The sequence below is a fragment of the Aotus nancymaae genome, unplaced genomic scaffold (genome assembly GCF_030222135.1).
Source record: "Aotus nancymaae isolate 86718 unplaced genomic scaffold, 86718_ANA_hifiasm-v0.15.2.pri h1tg000010l, whole genome shotgun sequence".
Lineage (NCBI taxonomy): Eukaryota > Metazoa > Chordata > Mammalia > Primates > Aotidae > Aotus > Aotus nancymaae.
Genome location: NW_026988421.1, coordinates 5,091,557 through 5,111,765, shown reverse-complemented (window position 1 = coordinate 5,111,765; position 20,209 = coordinate 5,091,557). Strand labels below are relative to the sequence as shown.

The window sequence follows — 20,209 nt, the reverse complement described above, 5'->3', positions numbered from 1 at the left end:
TGGACCTTTGAGAGCTTCTTTGATTTTGGAAATACTTTAATGATATGTATTTAAAATCCAAAATGTAGAGACAGACTCAAACGATAGCTTGATACAATTAGGTGAGGTTCCCATAAGGCTGTTGTGTTCACTGACGTGGGATGGCCCCACATGGTCTACCCTTCTCTGATCTCATGTCATACCATTGTCCCCTTGTCAACTCTCTCATACCACGCTGGTTCCCATCACAGGGTCTTGCTTGTTGCTGTTGTCTTGAGTACATTTCCTTCTGTTTTTATACAGCTGGTCCCTCTGCACCATGCTAATCTCAGATCAAACATGCCCCCGCCCCCAGAAGGCCATCTGAAGCAGCCATTCTTCCACGCAGGCCTCCCGTAGTTCAGAATCTCTTTTTGTATGCCACATAGCACTTAGCTCTGTTGGGCTCATTTTACTTGCTTGCTTAGTTTACTTGTTTACTTTGTTGTTTACCTGTTTACTTATTTTCCTTGTTCCTTTCCTGCCTCCCCACCCAGTATTAAACTCAGTGAGAGGACCAATAAGACTCCTGCTTGCTTAACGCTTTAGCTGGTTACTTGACAGTGCTGTCTGCTATACAGCAGGCCCTCCACATGCTTCTTGCATGAACAAATGCCACCAGGAGTAATCAGGAAGTCGTTTCTGACCAGGCATGGTGGCTCATGCCTGTAATCTCAGCACTTTGGGAGGCTGAAGTGTGTGGATCCCTTGAACCTAGATGTTCAAGACCAGCCTGGACAACAGCGAAATCCCATCTCTACAAAATACAAAAGTTAGCCAGGTGTGGTGGCATATGCCTGTAGTCCCAACTACTTGGGAGGCTGAGGTAGGAGGATCACTTGAGCCTGGGAGGTTGAGGCTGCAGTAGGCCACGATTGCGCCACTGACCTCCGGCCTGGGTGACGGAGTGAGACCTTGACTCAAAAAGAAAAGTTACTTTTTTCTTCGCCTTCATACCAGCTCTGACTTATTTCTTCCCCTTGTTAGATTTACCACTTGCAAAATGCAAAATGACTATTTTGTGATTCAGGAATATGAAAAATGAGATACAAATATAGTTTATAATTAAACTTTTAATTGTGAAATAATTATAGATTCATATCCAGTTGTAAGAAATAATACAGAGTGATCAGATGTACCTTTTCCCATTTCTCTCCTATGGTGCCATCTTTGAGAATTGCAGTGCAGTATCACAGTCAGGATGTTGGCACTGATGCACTCAAGATGCACAACAGTTCCGTCACTCTTCCGGCCTTTTCCGAGTTTGCACTGTGACAAAAGTTCTGACATGGGGTGTGTGTGCGTGTGTGAAATATATAAAAATATGTATGTATATAATCTGTATATGAAGGCTTCAACTTCAACTGTTACCTGAGTGATAATATATCTGATATTTGAGAAATTTCTCTGTACCTTAAAAAAAAATCTGAAATGTAGTTACAATGTAAAAATAATTCTTGTCCTAACTACTCAAGTGCTATTTTAATCATGTCGACTTACTCGTTGAAGGTAGTTCCTATCTAAAAGCATGAATTATGATAAGTATTTCTCTGGAGAAAGAAAAAGACATGTTTCTTTCCCACATCTCCTTAGCACCACGGGCTGTGGTTGGGCAGGTGAGTGGGGCCATCCTGAATTGTTCTTTCTTCCTTGGCTCTTCCTTTGCTGGGTGGCAGGTAGGCAGCCTCAGCTAGAGAAACCACAGCTGTGTGTGCTGACTTCCAGCCTGAGGTGTGGTCTGTGTTGTCTGCCTTCTCCCCAGAGACCCGTTTGCTGTCAGGCTGAAAAACGCATTCACACTTTGAAGACAGCCTGGCGTTGTGGGGCTGGCACTGACATCTGTGGTCCCCACTCTAAGGGCAGTGGGGAAATGCCTGCATTTCTTGCAGAATTATACGGTACAAACCTTGACGCTAGGTGGCAGAATTAGGCTGCATTAATCTTGACCTCTTTTGCTTCCTTATCTTTCTCTACATAGTGTTAAACAAGCAAATACTTTTCTTTGTAAAAAGTGATTATCTAGAGTACCTGATTTTTGGATTGTGGATTTAAGAACTTCCTGATTTGTCAGTTTCTGTTCCCATCAGTCATCAGTCTATCTGGAATCAATGACATTGTCTTTGGCTGGCGCGTTCCTCCTTGGCTTCTCATAGTGTCAGTTACTGTGTTCTCCATTTGTAGAGTCGCTTCTGTGCTTCCCCTCATTAGCTGCGGCGCTCCCTGCAGGATTTAAGCTCCATTTCCGTCTAGCTCATGCGTGGACGCCCGGCTCCTACACCTGCCCAGTGTATTTTCTGATGGAGGGAGTTGACCTTATTCCTCTTTTATTTATTTTTTAAACCTTCTATCTCATCATTCTATCTTGCTGAATTTCCATTTTAATCTTTCTTCTGTCAAATTGTCTTTGGTGGGTCTCCACTTCTTGAAAGATAAAGGCCAAATTCCTTAGACTAGCATTGAATGCCTTTCACAGTTAGCCCACACCTGCCTTTCTTGTTGCCTGTTGTTTCTGAGCACAAACCCTCCAGTCAGATTTCCTACTGTCCTGTGAATATGCCTTGCATGTGTGATCAGTTGTTTTCCCTGTTTGGACAGATTTTCCCCTCTCACTCTATTCTTTCCTCTGCCCAGGTCAGATTTTACCTCCACGGAGAAGCTCTCCTTACTTCCCTATTGTCTGTCCCCTAAATCCCTGTGATCATTTCTGCTCACGCACTCCATTTACCCCATCAGCATGTATTACCGACTGTCTGCCATGTATCAGACGCTGCTCCGGATGCTGGGGATATGGCACTGGGGATAAACAGATACAAATTCCTCCCTCATGATGTGGAAGGCAAACAAGAAATGATACGTAAGTAAAAACAGGTAGTCAGCAGGGAATACGAACTAAGGGGCAGCAGCATAGGAAAAATTGGGGGCCTGGGGTAGAGGTGGAAAGTCTTCACCAAGAAGGTAACTTCTCATTAGGTCTGAAGGAAGGATACCTGGAGCCTTGCAAGCGTCTGGGGGAAGAACTTTCCAGACATAGCAAAGGGCTGGTGAGAAAGCCTGGCAGGGCAAGAGTACCTGGTGTGTCCCAGGAGCACTAAGGAGCAGAGGAAACGAGGAGGAGAGTGATGGGGGCGAGGGCACTGGGTCACGAGAGGTCACTACCTGGGTCTTGGGGGTTATTGGGAGAACTCTGGCTTGTACTCTGAGAGAGGCAGGGAAAGCCATTGGAGATTGTGAAGCTGAAGAGGGGCGTGATCTGGCTTATGTTTTATGACAATCCCTCTGCCTGCTGAGTTGAGAACAGGCCATAGGGAGGCCAGGCAGCAAGCAGCAGGGAGGGCTGATGGAGAAGCTTTTGAAACGGTTTAGGTGGGAGACAACACAACAGTGTGGAAAGTGGGAGGATGCAGGATGTGCTTTAAAGATGGATTTAAAAACCTTGCTGATGGACTGGATATGGGATGTGAGAGAGAGAGAGAGGATGGTCAAGGGATATGTAATGGCCAGCACAGGCCACGTTATGCTGCCTGAAGCATCAGCGTCACAGTGTCGGCGGCTTATGGCAGCAGTGGGTTTCTCCCACCCACCATGCCCACTGTGGGTCGGCCGGGGCTCCATCCTGCACTGTCCCCCTACTGCAGCCCAGGCCAATGTGTCGGCCTCTGCCTGAACATTGTCAGTCACTGTGGCAGGGCAGAGAGCATGGCTCGCTGTTCCTTGAAGCTTCCACCCAGAATGACATACTTCACTTCTGCATATACTTCATTGCTCAAAGCAAGACATGCAGCCATGTCCAAGTTCAACAAGTCAGGGAGGTAGGATCTTTGCGGGAGGGCACCTCATGTCTCTGAACAACAATCCAGACTTCCACAGGAGGCAGCCAGGGTTTTGGCCTGAGCAACTGTAATAACCAAGATGGGGAAGACTGTGAGTGGCATAGATGCTTGGTTTGGGAACTACCCGACCTCCAAGCCGAGATGTCAAGGAGGCTGTTGGGGAAGAAAGGGCCAGGGAAAGGGTCTGGGTTGGAGCGACAGACTCCAGAGTCATCAGCATGAGGCTGGATTGGAGTTCTGGGGCAGGGAGTGTGGAGAAGAAAGGGAAGTCTAGTAACTTGAGTCTTTGGGCTTTTCAATATTTAGCTTCTTATGTTTCACATTTGCTCAGCTCTTGTGTCAAACATTTGCTTATTGACTGATAACGAAAACAAGGCTGTGCTTTACATGTTTGTGTATTTTCCTCTACTGTGGAAATAGTTCCAAGATTCTTTCATTTTTTAAGCTATCATGTCTAGGGAAAGTTGTGCCTCTCCACGGGTTCAATGACTGCTTTTGTGAGTCCCCCTGCGCCTGCATGGCAATCACTGCGGAGCACCCTGGTGGACATTTGTGACCTGGGTTCCTGCTGTGCCTTTTGTCCTCTTTGGAGCCATCTCTAGGGACGCCAGTCTTCAGCCTTCCCTAAGTGTGCTTGGTAACATCTGGTTTCTAACACAGTTTGGTTATTACCCTTTCCGGGGGTTATGGAGGTACCATTTGCTTCAGGGTGACCTTATGATATTCAGCAATACTGGATTTTATTGGGAGCACTTCTGGTTTTATTTTGGTTTAATACTATGCTAAGTCTTTGACACCTCCTTGCATTGAATTCCAGTGAGGCTTGGATATTATATTCTCATTGAACTTCTAAAAATCTTTTCAGATGCCGTGCATTGTTGAGGGCTCAGTTTCTATGACTAAAATATCTAAGTATTCATGGGCCTATTTTCATTTAACATCAAAATTTACCTACTCACAAGACTACTTTGTGCCAGGCTGATACATTTTTGTTTAAAAAAAAGTTATTACTTTTTAGCCCAGGCCGTTTTTCTGAATATTTATCTTAGTTTTATAGCTGTTACTGTTATGGTAAATGTATTTGTATCAATTTTTAACACCTATCTACTTCTTGGTTTCTGGATTGAAGAGTTGTTGTAATGCCGTTGGTATTATTTCTTCATTGTCTTTCTTACAGCTTCTTTTTTGTTGATACATACTATCTCAGTCATCTGCTGCATCACAAACCAGCCCCAGACTTAGTGGCTTACGGCAGAGATGGTCATGTGTTTGCTCACGATCTGTAATTTGTCTAGGGTGTTGATGGCTTGTTTCTGCCCCATGTGGTCTTGGCTGTTGCAGCTCTCTTGGGGCTGGAAGATCCAAATGGCTTCACCCAGGTGTGATGCATCAGCTGGGATGGCCAGGACAACAGGAGACTGGCTGGGCTTCTTCATCTCCCTTGTGGTCTGGATCTTCCGCTGACTCTGTCTTACTAGGTGGCCTCTTTCTCCAACAGGGAAATTGAACTTCTTTACATGGTGGCCAGCTTCCAAGGGAGGAGAAGCAGCAACTTCTGGGCATCTTAAGGCCCAGACCCAGAGCTGTACAGCATTACTTCCACCACATTCCATTCTGTTCAAAGGGAGAGGAACTAGACTCTAGCTCCGTGGGGAGAGGAACATGTTCCTGCAGGGATGGTAGGGACTGTGGAGGACAGCTTGACTTCCAGCACATTTGGCTTCTTGAAGGTGAAGAAAAATGTGTTTCCAGCACAGATGATGTCAGTTAGGAGGCTGAATCCACCAGCACAGAGCAAGGAGGCAGGGGCATGTACGTGGTCAGAGGTGCCTTGATGTGCTTAGTCTTTTTCTTGGCTCTGCTCACGCTACACCCAAGAAGTCATCTGGATTTGGTGCCTCAAGTGACTGTGATGCAAAAAAAGGATTAATATTCAGTACTTGATATTGATTTACCTTACAATGTCACATTTTAACAAAGGAAAGAAGCGTCAAGTAAAGAAGATCTTTGTAAATGTTTTCTAGTTTTCAAAAAAAGGGTTCTGTTAGATGTTAGAGTTAGTTGTCTCCAGATTTCACAGAGGAACCTCCTTCCTGGATGCGCCAGACTCTTCTGCACCCTGACTCTCATGGCAATAAGAGCGCCCAGACCATGACTTTCCCAGGCATTGTGTGTCGTCCCAACCCTGCTGGGGAGCCCCTTTCTCAGACTGCCTGGGAGATGTCTGCCTGTCTGTCATGGAAGTCCTTTATGCCATTTCTCACTTGACATCAGAGATACCTCTACCAGAGGACACCCTCCTGCCACCTCACTTCCTCTGCCCTGTACCCTTTCCTCAGATACCTGTTCCTGTCTATGCCTGTTCCTCAGTGGGGGAATTACTTGTTTGATGGATGAGTCTGGCAGAAGGAACTTAGAAGCCCTTCTGGGTTCTCCTTTGGAGATATTCCTCCCTCTAGAACAAGTGTTGGGTCTGTTCTTTAGCCACACACTTGATGCCATGCCTTGTCCTTCAGGGGGAAGAATCTGGTGGGTGCTGGGAGTGAGTGGGCAAGGCTGTCTGATGATTAGATGAGGTGTTAGCTCGCCCACCAGCCCAGATCTGAAGTCAGGTTTTTTCAGGTGTTATTGGTGATGCTAACTCCAGTACTGGCATTTCACTCTTGCTCAACTTCCCTTCCTACTGTCCCTGATGCCCCTCTTCTTGTCACCCCATCAGTAGAAAGTTGGGGTCAACTTAGTGTTCACAGGTTGATTTTGGCCCTGAGCTGGCTCAGGGCTACATCCCAGCCTGTCCCAGCACCTTGCAAATAATGGGCACGAGATACACTTGTTGAGTTGCCTGGAATAGAATTGATGTATACATATTTAGTTGCATGTAATCATCCTTGAAAAATTAGTTGTGAATCCCATAGAATGGTTCTGGTATTTTTGGAAGGTCTGTTCAGAATAAAAGGAAAACTAGAGACAGGAAAAAAATAGGAGGAAACAGTGGTAACCTTGGCATCTAAGGAGCTATGGAGAATGGTGCAAGGGAGGAGGACAAGAACTAGCTTGAGTGTTGAAGCGGGAAAGAAGAAAGAGCTGGAAATGACACACACACACACACACACACACACACTCTCTCTCTCCTCTCTCTCTCTCTCTCTCTCTCTCACAAAAACCAAGATTTTGAGTAGAAGAAAACAATTTAGAGCTAGGATTTGCAAAAGGATACATGGAGTTTAGTCAGATAAGAATAAAAGATGTTGGCAGCAAAGAGAAATGGGTAATATAGAGGCTTTGGGTGATACTGGGAAGTATGTATGGCTCTGTCAGCTTTTGGAGACCTGATGTTAGAGAATGCATGCCAAGTCAAAGCCAGGCTCCTGGGACCTGCTGACAAGCGGAGGGTGAGATCTTACCTTAGCACTTCTGCTGGGTCCCGGCATCATCTTAGCAGGCAGGCAGACTGCCTAACTGCATGTCTTGGTGCTCATTTGCAGGCTGCAAATGATTAGACTCAGTACTACTGCCCTCTGGAGGTGTGTGGATTTCCACTGTGAGTCTCTAACCCAGAAGTGCTCAGCATCCATTTCCCACAAACATTCCTAAGATGAACTTGACAATGGGGCATGATATTAGCACTGTCTTCCATGTGCTGCCTGAGCTCCCAGCTCTGCTGGAAGCTGCTCATGGGCTACGGGCAGTCTTGCATGTGACTTCTTCAGGTCCTTGCCCTGCAGTGGTATTTTGCCTGCAGTAGCTATGCAGCTATGTGTGAACCTCACTGCCCCCACCACTAGATGGCCCCCACTTGAAAATAATGTGTGTATGATTTGACTGCCTGTCATCTCTTTCAAATATAAAACTTTGTCACTTGAGGACAAATGTCACGGTTAACATGATTGTTTCTCAAAAGGACAAAACTGCATGCTAGCTATGTGTCAGGCCCTGGGCTAGGCCCTATGGGACAGAGGGCACCTGCTGGGTAGGGATAGAGGCACCATGTGGGACCTGTCCTTCATTCTCTAGGACTTCAGCAAAGCAGGAGCCATCAGCTCTGTCCTGGAAATAGAAGGAAAATCACTTCCACCTGCCCTTCTCGTGTCTTATCAGAGTGTGGGTTAGCTTACCTGGTGTCCTCAGCATGTTTGTTTCCTCCTGTCTAGGGGATATGCAACGAAGCATGTTGTTGAAGGTCTGGAACCCAGGACGCTATATAGATTTCGCCTGAGGGTCACCAGCCCCTCTGGGGAGTGTGAGTACAGCCCACTCGTCTCAGTGTCTACAACCAGTGAGTATTCAGACCCTCTGCGCTCACCTGTCTGAAGATCAGTGGAGATGACAAGCAATTTAGAGATAAAAATACTCTGCCTCTTGTTTGGCCTTACCAGAAGCAGAAATGATTCCAATTTTAAACACTGCAATACATTTACTAGTTGGTCCTTGCCAGAACCTGTAATGTCAGGGAAGTGTAATTATGCTTTCTCAAACTGGGAGAGCTGTTTTTTGTGCCAGAACCGTCCTACTAGTAGCCATTCAGCACAAAAGGGTAGAGTCATCTTTTTAGGTGAGGGGTGACAGGGATGCGGGCTGGGAAAGCCTAAGTGTCCCCAGAGAGCCAAGCAGGCCGCCTGCCTGGGCGTCCTCGGGTGAGCAGCTCTGTTCAGCATCTTGTCCATCCTGACTAGCCCAGGGTGTGAGACTGAACTCGCCGTATAAACCTGATTGCTGGGGTCACGGTGAGTGAGGGAGAACCAAGGGTGCTGCTGTATCCACGAAGAACCCTGTGAGGGGGGCTCCACGTGGAGGCCCTGAGCCCTTCAGCCGGCCGAGTTTTAAGATTGTTTCTGGGATGGATATTTTAAAGATGCTCTGTCCAGGGCCATCTCTGAGAAAGAACGTTGTAAAAATTAGGGTGGTCACAGGTGTTCTCCCTGGCCCACCCACTGAAAAACACAGGTGAGTCATTCTTCGATTGCACAAAGGAAACTTTCTTTTTGTGAGTAAAGTTATTTTTCCATTTTATTCCACGTAGCGTTTGGCTCGGAGGTATGTGCTTTCTGTGGCTTTCAACTATATCCTTTAGGCATTTCTTCATGACAGTTTTTGTGTAGACCAAAGTTAACTCAGCTTTTGAGTACCTTCAGTCGTGCAGACGTGGCATTAGGGGACAGGATCTGAGTTTAGCAGACTGGGAGTTTAGCTGTGAAAAACACACTTTCAGAGGACACTTGTGATGTGAAACGGTCAACTTTGGGGATTCAGGGTAAGAAAGAGGGCTTGTTCCTTCATCTGGCAGTGTTGAGAACATGTGCTGTTACATGTAAGGTATTTACCCTTGGGGTTCTTAAGAGAAAGCAAAGAAGGCAGAACGTGAGCTTTGTGTTCTGAAGGAAGGCCGAGGGTGTGCAGGAGAAGGGGCAGGAGAAGAGGTGGCAGAGGGAGCCAAGCCTGTGAACAGAGACTCGCCAGGCATCCCTGGCCAGGATGCCATCCCAGGCTACCTTTCTGCTCCCTCCCATCCTCTTGCTGTCCCCACCCACCCACAGGCCTCCTGCCTCTCCATACTCCCCCACCTCTGCCCCTCCTCCCTGGAGCACCCACTCCATTGCTGTGCTCACTGAGCCTGCTCCATGGGCAAGCATGGTGGTGGTGATTCCTCGTGTGGCTTTCCCCTCCTCTGCCACATGCTTTCCCTCCTCCCCAGGTACAGAGCAGTAATCCCCCCGCTCTGTGAACACTTCTTGCATCTTCTCCTACATATTTGTCTATGTTTTGGCCTCCCACCTACACTGTGGGATCTGAAAGGGTGGGTGATGCGTCGGCCATCTTTAGCTTGTGGGAGATCCTTAATAAATAAGTCAGTGTGTGCGCCTATGGCCCGAGGCAGGAGAGTCGCTTGAGCCCAGGAGTTCAAGGCTACAGCGAGCTATGGTGGCACCACTGTACTCTCCAGCCTAGGCAACAGAGCAGAACTCTTTCTTTAAAAAAAGAAGATCCTGGATGGATGGATGGATGGATGGATGATGAATTAAGGACCAGTGGCAGAATAAAGAGTATGAAAAGAAACCCTGGTTTTCTCAGGTTGCGTTTATGTCAGTTGGGAGATGGATTAGTTTTCCCCTGGCCAGCGAGAGTCTACCTGAACCTTCCAGGTGAAGGTGAATGTGGTTGTTCTGCAGCCTTCCATGGTCGGCTTCAGGTGGCCTCTAGCATCCTCTTAATAGCACATCAAAGCCAGGGCAGGGGCTTCTGGACCTCCTGGCCTGAGTTTACATGGGGTTGACGTACCATTTGGAGCTCTTTTAGGAAGGGCTATTATTAGTGTGTTCTCATGCTGCTAATAAAGACATACCCAAGACTGGGTAATTTATAAAGGAAAGAAATTTAATGGACTCAGTCTACATGGCTGGGGAGGCCTCCCAACTGTGGTGGAAGGCAAAGGAGGAGGAAAGGCATGTCTTACATGGTGGCAGGCAAGAGAGAGCATGTGCAGTGGAAGTTCTCTTCATAATACCATCAGATCTTATGAGAATTATTCACTATCAGGAGAACAGCACGGGAAAGACCCACCCCTATGATCCAATTACCTCCCACCAGGTCCCTCCCATGACATGACACATGGGAATTATGGGAGCTACAATTCAAGATGAGATTTGGGTGGGGACACAGCCAAACTAGATCAGGCTGTGCCTGTGGGCCAGGTGTGCCTTTTCCTCACTGAGCTGGCTCCAGAGGCAGCCATGGAGAGCCTGTGCAGGGTGTTTGTCTTTACAGCCCCATGGCTTCCATGAGTGATTAGATGAGGCCTGCAGGGATGAGTGTGAGGTGGTGACCGGTGTGTGTGTGTGTGTGTGTGTGTGTGTGTGTGTTGGGGAAGTGATCCTGGCCATTTCACTGCCAGACAATAGCGTCACTGCCTGCAGCCAGTAAGCCTTCTCAGCCTCAAGGGGGCTGTACTAGGTGGTGAGGATAAGGTGTCCTCCTCCTCCCGGCTGGGGCAGGCTGTTGCCTCTGTGGGCTGACTGCAGCTCCCTTAAGCTATTGTTATATATTTATAATATCCAAAGCAGATTCTCCTAAGGAGGCAGATCATGCTAAACAAAGAACTAAAAATGTGCACAGGATACAGAGCAAGTGCAAATGCTTCTGTGTGGTGATAATTTGCATTCAGTTTCAGAGTGTTTTAATGAATCACAGAGGCATGCACTTTGTTTGAATAAAGAATACACGGCCTTTTTTTCTCCCCAGGTAAAGTACACGAGATTCTTGCTTAAATGAGGCATACAATTTTAATCAGTTGGGCCCTTATAAAGAAAGAAAAACAGCTGCTACTTGTTAATTGGCAAATATCTTCTCCAATGAGCTCCTGATTTATTCACTGCTTTTAATAAAGACTTAAAATTCCACCAAGAAAGGGGTTATCACCACATTAGACTATCTGCTGGTACATCTGCAGCTAAATGACCCTCTTAGAGAACATGAGCGATGGCTTCCTCAAGCCCACTCTGCCCTGCTCTGCCCTTCTCCTCACCGGTGTCCCTGCTCACCTGGCCCTGACTGGTGAGTTCCATCTGGCTTACATGAGCATGGGCTGACATCCTCACCATGGGCAGAATCAGTTTGATATTTGTAATTGCAACACTCGGGGTAAAAACTAGAAAAACAAACCCACAAAGCAACAGCCAGCCTTTTAAAAATATTCAATTGCACTTATTGATAGCATTCCCTTGGGCCAGGCCCACAAAGTCTTGAAGGATTCAGGGGTGGGAGGAATGGAACATTCTCTTCACCCTGGAATTTCCTCTCTGTTCTGCAGGACTCCTGCTGATAGTGGGAGTAGAAAGAATTGCTGTGCACTGCAAACAAGGGTCTTTTCATTTCTTTTCTGTTTCTTTGTCAAATTCATGTAAACGGAGACATTTCAGTGCCTCTGTTGCTTCACACAGGTTCCAGAGTAATCCTCAGTCCCTCCTTTCCCTCCTGGTAGTAGCGGAGGATGGTTAACACTGAGAAAGAGCTCTCACACCCCAGAAAGGTACCATGGTTACTGCTCAGCAAGCAAGGACTGAGGAATAATTAAGTCATTCCTCTCTCTTCTGTGAGGTGTCCCTTTGTTCTTAGAGTAAGCTGTGAAGTGCTTATTACCTCTTGTGGAAGCTGGAATTGACATGACATTGATTATATCCCAATACCAAAAGCCCTGGTCTTTGCTATAAATGGTCCTCAAGCTTATAAGCATGCAGTGAACTTGTTTCATTTTCCAACCATTGCATGCTGCAGATCTTCCTGGCTAGGATGCGCTAGGGAGTGCCCCCCCGACCCCCACTGGGAGAGCCTGGCTGTTCAGGTAATATTGAGGCTGTGGAGTAGAGGGGGTTGGGGTAGAGAGGTGGTTGGGGGTGTGTCCTTAGAACCTAACATCTCAAGCAGTTAGCACTTTCTGGAAGATTTTTAGGTATCCCCTTTCTTTTAACACTTTGCGGAAGGACCATATTTACTTAAGATGTTCATCTGTATTCAAAATTTAATAAGCATGGAGACATATAGAGAATTGGTTGATACTGCAGTATTTACTAAATACTAAAGGGAAGGAGTGAGCCTCATGAAAGACTTGGCCTTGACTCTGATCCTGCCCTCTGCTAACTGGGCAACCTTGGACAACTCAGCCCTTCTGACTCTCAGTCTTGTGGTTTGGTGGAGAATTTTAAAAGCATGGTGTAAAAATCCTACATACAGCCTAACTCATAGGATTTGATTTAGGATACCACACATTGTACGACTTAGTAGAAATAGAATGAGATTTGTGTGTTGTTATAGGTGCTTCTATCCAAATGACTTGTTTTTATATTTTTAGTGGCAGTTGAAGTTTGAGATGAGGAGAAAATGGGACCTGTTTGGTGGGCTAACAGAGACTTTTATAAACATACCCCTTTTCTTCTCCTGGTTAGTAACATGAAGGGAAACAATCTATGGGTTTAGTTCATCCACCTACATGTAGATGAGACGCATCATAAATTTAAGTCCTTCATTATCTAGTTCAATGTTCCCATTCTGGTACTACTGACATTTGGGGACTGGATGACTCTGTGTTGTGGGAGGCCGTCCTGTGTACTGTGGATGTGGGGACTGTATGGCTTTCTGTTGTGGGGGACTGTCCTGTGTACTATGGATGTGGGGACTGGATGGCTCTCTGTTTTGGGGAGCTGTCCTGTGTACTGTGGATGTGGGGACTGGATGGCTCTCTGTTGTGAGGGACTGTCCTGTGTACTGTGGATGTGGGGACTGGATGGCTCTCTGTTGTGGGGGACTGTCCTGTGTACTGTGGATGTGGGGACTGGATGGCTCTCTGTTGTGGGGGACTGTCCTGTGTACTGTGGATTTGAGGACTGGATGGCTCTCTGTTGTGGGGGGCTGTCCTGTGTACTGTGGATTTGAGGACTGGCTGGCTCTCTGTTGTGGGGGCCGTCCTGTGTACTATGGATTTGAGGACTGGATGGCTCTCTGTTGTGGGAGACTGTCCTGTGTACTGTGGATGTGGGGACTGGATGGCTTTCTGTTGTGAGGGACTGTCCTGTGTACTGTGGATGTGGGGACTGGATGGCTCTCTGTTGTGGGGGCCGTCCTGTGTACTGTGGATTTGAGGACTGGCTGGCTCTCTGTTGTGGAGGACTGTCCTGTGTACTATGGATTTGGGGACTGGATGGCTCTCTGTTGTGGGGGACTGTCCTGTGTACTGTGGATTTGAGGACTGGATGGCTCTCTGTTGTGGGGGGCTGTCCTGTGTACTGTGGATTTGAGGACTGGATGGCTCTCTGTTGTGGGGGACTGTCCTGTGTACTATGGATTTGAGGACTGGATGGCTCTCTGTTGTGGGGGGCTGTCCTGTGTACTGTGGATGTGGGGACTGGATGGCTTTCTGTTGTGGGGGCCGTCCTGTGTACTATGGATTTGAGGACTGGATGGCTCTCTCTTGTGGGGGACTGTCCTGTGTACTGTGGATTTGAGGACTGGATGGCTCTCTGTTGTGGGGGACTGTCCTGTGTACTGTGGATTTGAGGACTGGATGGCTCTCTGTTGTGGGGGGCTGTCCTGTATACTGTGGATATTCAGCAGCTTCTTTGGCTTCTATCCTCTGGGTGTCAGTGCACCATCCCCTTAGTTGTGGCAACCAGAAATGTCACCAGATAGTGCCACATGTCCTCTGGGGCATAAAACCCGGCTCCTTCCTAAGCCCTTCTAGTGAAACCCCTGGGCGACGCCTGACCTCCCTTGGAAGGCCAGGGACAACTGTGAGACTTGGCCTTGTGCAGGTTATCATGCGACTTTTATTTGAAGCTTTGTCCTAAAGCTTTTTTGGTCTAAAAAATGTGTGGAATGATGAAAAGGAAGTATAATGTAGCTAAAAAAAAATTTGTAAGAGATTGGCAAACTCTAGCAGACAAAATTGTTATTTCAAAATAATTTAAACTTGGCATAAATTTATCTTTATGAAAGAAAGGAAAAGGTCTCAGCTAAAGATCATTCTGATAGAAATCCCTTTATTCTCCTGTCTCACTGTTTTCCCAGTTTGTATGTTCCCCAAGTCACTGTGCACCACTGAAACCCTCCAGGGAAACCCAGAGAAAAGTGTCTCCTATGCCCAGGCACGGGAATCCCAGAGAGGCTTTCTACCATAAGGAGCAGGAAGAGGGAGGCCTGCTGATCTCTCTGGACCAAACTGTAAGAGGGAGGATGAATGAGCCCCAGGAGGCAGTGTGGGGTGCAGTGGGGGAGGATAGGGTAGGAGTGGATATTTTCTTTCAGAGTTTAGAGTAATAACGGGCTGAAAGTGGGCACTACAGTGTAAATGAGCATGGGAGCTAATGGTTAGCTCTTTTCATGCTAACCCCCTAGAGCCTAGCACAGGACTTGGCATATACATTACTTAGGTTTGTTGAGTGAGTGAATGAGACCTTTGAGGTTGCTTAGACCAGGAATTATGAACTCAAACGCTTGCCGAGTGCGGGTGAGGGGCTGGGCGTACAGCTGGAGTACGTAAGAGATGGTGGGGCTGTATCCAGTGACGATGGCAGCTGCCGCTACTGTCACTGCAACAACAGGTGTGTGCTGGGTGCTTACGACATGCCAGGTGCTATTCCAGGTGCTTCACTTGTGTTATTTCATTTATGCTTAATGGTGATAATTTTTAAAATCAGAAGGTGTAGAATAAGGAACAAATGAAACGATAAAGGCCTAGAAAGAAGGGCGGCATCCCCGTAACCCTTTATTCTCCCTCTGCCTGCCGGCCTCCCTGTGGAGCTAATGGCCCCTGTACAAAGGACGCCCTCCTCCCCTGCTGTTGCCCCTTGTTCTTTCAGGCTTCTGGACTCCCCTGGGCAAGCTCTCTCCCCTAATTGGAGTTTCTTCCAGGGGCTCCCCACCTCCCTACCTCCCTGTGGGTAGAAGTCCTTCTGCTTCCACAAGCTCAGAGCAGGCAAGGCCATTCATTATGTATGTCACATTCCTGGGAGGAACTGAGAAGTTTAATTTCAAATGTTAAAGCGCTTTGTCCTTTTTTGTTTATTCAAGTAGTTTAACATCACTTTGGCAAATAAAACTAGCACGTTGTGACAGTGGCTGAGGTTTCCCTTGCTTGTAGGAGACATTTATTAAGTCTTATGAAATGTAAAAGGATTATTTCCAAATATCAAAATAACATTCACAAAGCAATACTTTATAACTTGAAAATGTCCCAAGCCTTTAGGTCAGTCAAAATGTTCTCCTAATATGTGAAAACAAGGTCTTTTTCGGTAAAAAAGGCAGTTGAGTAGGAAATGTAAGATGTACTTACAGGACTAGCCAAGCGCCGTCTTGGAGATGATCCCCTGAAGGCCACAGGAGGAAGATGGCAAGAAGGAGAAGGAATCTCCTTTCCTGATGTTCTGGATAACGGCCTTCCATCTCATTTCCCCAGGAGAGCCCATAAGTAGTGAGCACTTTCATCAGGCTGTCAATGTGAATGATGAAGATTTGCTTGTCCGAATACTTCAAGGAGGGTGAGAGAACTCAGCCAGTTTTTTTTTTCTCCCATGCCTATGAAATGTGCAGAAATACATGCAGTAGCTTCATTTTGTTTTCCTAAAATTTCCCATGCCTTTGTAACTGCCTCCAAAATGGATCTCAGGTGACTGGTGTGACTTAATAAACCATAGTTAATAAAGATGCTCCTGAAGCCCCATGTAAATGTTAAATTTCATAACTGTGTAACAGAAATTGTAAAAGGAAATTACAAGGCTGGGTGTCCTATTTTCTTCCCAGAAATAATTTCTGTCTTTTGCTTACAAGCCATTTAGGCAAATTTCACCCCCAAATGCCCATGTCTAATTTCTGATGAAATGAGGGAATCGCGAAATCAACTGCTTTCTAATTTAAAAGGTTGATATAACACTAGAGGGAAAATGGTGAATACAGCTGCTGCAGATGAGATGTTTGAAGCTGCCTCCTAAATGAAAAGTAGACGATGTTACCTAGGTTCTTTTTGAATCAATAGTTTTGAGCGCCCTAGAAGACAAGTCATTTGTGAATTTCAGCTCTGTAATTTGGAGCTCTTAAGAGAAGGTTCCCACAAAAAGCCAAAGCAGCTATGCTGGAGCATGGGCGTGAAGACCTCTGTTTTCTTCTCTGGACAGCACTGCTCTCTACCCGATAGGTGAGATGCGAGGCAAGGGATAAAGCCTGAGTCTCCACCAATATACAGATTCATGTTTGGTGGAACTGAGCATCAGCAGTGAAGATACCGTCCTCAGCTATCTTAAAGAGCAGTGTGTGTCGGACAGTGCTTTGTCTGATGGCATAATAGCTTTCAGCCGAAGAGAGTGCCTATTTTAAATGAAATTACAACAGTTTTCTCTTTGATTATACATTTGAATTTTGTAGAATATTTGGGATCTATTTTAGAAGATTCTTAGCAGTCTAAGACAAGAAAAGACTTAATGACCCTGAAGAAATTAGTAACATGAGTCATGTTAGCCACCTAAGCCCCGTGAGAACCACCAGCTTTGAATCTGCAGGAGCTGTACGGAGCATGCTCATCTCTTTTCTCTGTGTTTTTCCCAAGCCATGTTAAGATTGACGTTCCCAATAAGTTTGGCTTTACCGCTCTGATGGTTGCTGCCCAGAAAGGATACATCGGGTATGCCTTTTCCTTTTTTTAAAAAAAAAATCTGCTTTGGGGATTTAACTTTTTACTTTATTTAAAGGCTCTGCTCAGGATAGGGATGGGAGGGAAAAGGGCTGTAGAGGAACCCCACTTCTTTTGTGTCCTCCAAACCATACCATATGATGGCTTAGAAATCCAGCTGTTGTAATCATAAAGTTACACAACATGCAGGAGAGAATGTAAAACATGTAATCATATGTTGAGGAAGAAAGGTAACCATTTAATTACATGCAATATATTTTATATGTTCTTGGAAAACTGGTTATTGGAATTCGAATTTCTCTTTTCAAAAAAGGTAAAGAGAGGTTTATTCTGGAAAACTTTCTGCTAGGTTGCTAAGATATAATTTTCACAGATTCACTCTTATCTGTTCCACACAGAGATAAGTATTAATATTAATCCTTTATTTTCATTTATATTTTAATTAAATGCCATTTGAAAAAAATAGAAATGTGTTTTCATTAAATGCTACCATTTAAAAATATTTTAACAATGGCCATTCAAAGGACAGTGAATTCTTTTGGTAGCACAATTTGCTTCATGTGCTCTAGTTTGATTTTAATGAATGACTCTTGTCAAAGGTGAAAGCCCACGTATTTGGAATGAAGAGGTGGTTTTCTGGTTTAATGATGCCTGGTTTTAAAACCATCTGGCTTCTTGAAGGTGCGAAGGAAACTGTCGCAAAGATGCCTCTTGGATACTGTGTTACCCATTTTTACTGGACTGTTGTGTGCTCTGAGTGATCAAGGTGACTTGTCTAGCTACAGTTTTGTCTTTTGTTTCCTTTAGGCTTGTGAAAATCCTAGTTTCTAATGGCACAGACGTGAATCTGAAGAATGGAAGTGGCAAGGACAGGTAGGAGGTGGGGTATGACCAAAATGTGCTCATGTTCTCAGAATTGTGTTGCTAGGCTTGTGCCCAGAGGGCTGATTTCACCCATTTTCTCCAGTTTCTTTTGACAGTCCTGAGAGGTGAGTGGGTCCCCGAGGAAAGATGTTGATGCCAAAAGCCGGCTTGCTCACATGGCCTTGTGCTTTTGCTCACCAGGGTACTTGGGGGGCCATCTGTTGTAATCTGTGGTGACTTCTCTGGCGTGGCGCCTGTGCCTGGTGGACATGCGATGCGTGGGAAATGGCAGCTACAGAGCAGCTCTCGCCAGCTCCGTGCTGGGCATGGGTGCAAGTGCCCGTCCCCAGCAGCCTGTGCCTCTCAGCCCCCCACTCCATTTCAGCCTCACTCTTTACTCAGAATCTTTGTTGTTTCTAAAGAAGCAGAGAGAAATTGCCACCAGAGAGACAGCCGGAGCACTTTCCTGAGGTGAGGGGCACAGGTCCCCTTGCAGGGCTGAGAACGTCACACTAAAAGCTCAGGGGAAGAACACGAAGCACGTGAAGGACAGATGAGAGTGCTCCTGAAAGACCTAGAAACACTTGCTAGTCTAGTCATTGGAGTGAATTAATTAATTCCAACTAACCCGTGTTTATTGACTGATTGCTACTTGCCAGGCGCTGTGCTTGGTGCTTGGGTGAAACAGTGAGCAAAATGCCAGGCCTCGGCTTCAGGGGCTATGGTCATGACACACACAGAACCAGGGCTTGGGCACTGCACATGGCATTGATGGAACAGCTGCCAAACACTCACCTTCTTCTGGCCAGTCATGGTGGCTTACGCCTGTAATCCCAGCACTTCGGGAGGCCGAGGTGGGTGGATCACAAGGTCAGGAGTTCGAGACCAGCCTGACCAATATGGTGAAACCCCATTTCTACTAAAAATACAAAAATTAGCCGGGCGTGGTGGCACGCACCCGTAATCCCAGCTACTTGGGAGGCTGAGGCAGGAGAATCGCTTGAACCTGGGAAGCAGAGGTTGCAGTGAGCCAAGAGATCGCACCACTGCACTCCAGCCTGGGCGACAGAGTGAGATTCCATCCCAAAAAAATAAAACACAAAAAAACCCCAAAAAACTGACCTTCTGCGGCAGGCCAGAAAGAAAACCCCAACTAACTTCTCAAATCAGAAGGCCTGTCTTCTACATTTACATTCTCTGGACACAATGCAGCAATAGATTTTAAATAACAATATCTTAAATATCACTTATACATTTAAAAAGTATTTTTCCAAATAACTCATAGGTAAAGTTGAGACTAAGCTATCAACTCCAAGTTTGAAAAGAATGGTCCAGTCCGAAAAGGGAAAGGAAGTTTAAGGACAATAGGAAAAATGAAAGAATTAAAAGTAGACATGGATTAAAAATTAAAGATTATTGAGAATGTAAGAGTTGCCTCTTAAACAAAAACCTACATAATAAGATACACCAATCTTTTATAAATCTAAGAAAAAAGAAAAAAACCTAGAAGTTTGAAAGAGGACAATAACAATGGCTATAGAGAAAATGTAAACATGAAAAGAAAATGGTGTTTGTGTCTATAGTAGTAGATAATTCCATTGAAGTGGATTCTTTTTCTGAGAAAATTTAAACCACCAAATCAACTGAAGAAGCAGAAAATCCAAAATTACCAATATCCATGCAAGAAACAGAAAATTCATTTAAAAATTACCTCCAATGTAGGCTCTGTGGCTTGGTTGTTCTAACAGTGAAGCTGTTGAGATTTTCTAGTCACTGATAATAACCCTGGGCTTTTCCAGAGCAGAGAGGAAGCTGGAATGCTCCAGAGGATCACTTTATTGCTAAAATCTAATAGTAACAGAAAAAAAAAAGCTATTTGTATGTTTGTTTGTTTGCGTTGTAGGTATTTATAAATCTCTTCCATCCCACCTATGAGGGCCATACCAGAGGGTGAAGTATTAGGAAATATTTTAATATAACACTTCCCATCAGTAGATTAAAGGTGAAAACCTTTATTTGTGTAGATGCAAAACAAAAATTGGGTGTAACTTGGCGTGCTTATTAAAAAGTATCTTATTTTTTAAAGTGAAGGATACTTTCAGCCTTTGAACAGTGTTTGGCACATGGGAGGCAGGGAGTGTCTGTTGAATGAAGAATCCCTTTGATTGCAGCATATAAGGTTTTTTGTTTTTATATCATCTCAGTCAGCCAGTGTCATTTATTGGCAGATTCCTTTCCAAAATTAGTAGCGAAGCCCAAGAGAGTGGTGGAGAACTTGATGTGAAATCCTCATCCCTCTGAGGATGTGGTGTGACCTTGGGCAGGCTAC

The 20,209-nt window shown here is 45.7% G+C and overlaps 1 protein-coding gene across 1 annotated transcript in view; it reads left to right on the top strand.

The window, feature by feature from the left end:
* The window catches only part of FANK1 (fibronectin type III and ankyrin repeat domains 1), a 151,514-nt gene that overhangs the window by 121,922 nt on the left and 9,383 nt on the right, over positions 1 to 20,209 (top strand). The window contains exons 3-6 of the mRNA XM_064373741.1: positions 8,000 to 8,124; positions 15,790 to 15,871; positions 16,933 to 17,007; positions 17,824 to 17,889. Of these exons, the coding sequence (XP_064229811.1) occupies positions 8,000 to 8,124; positions 15,790 to 15,871; positions 16,933 to 17,007; positions 17,824 to 17,889 (348 nt within the window). The remainder of the gene's footprint in view (positions 1 to 7,999; positions 8,125 to 15,789; positions 15,872 to 16,932; positions 17,008 to 17,823; positions 17,890 to 20,209) is intronic.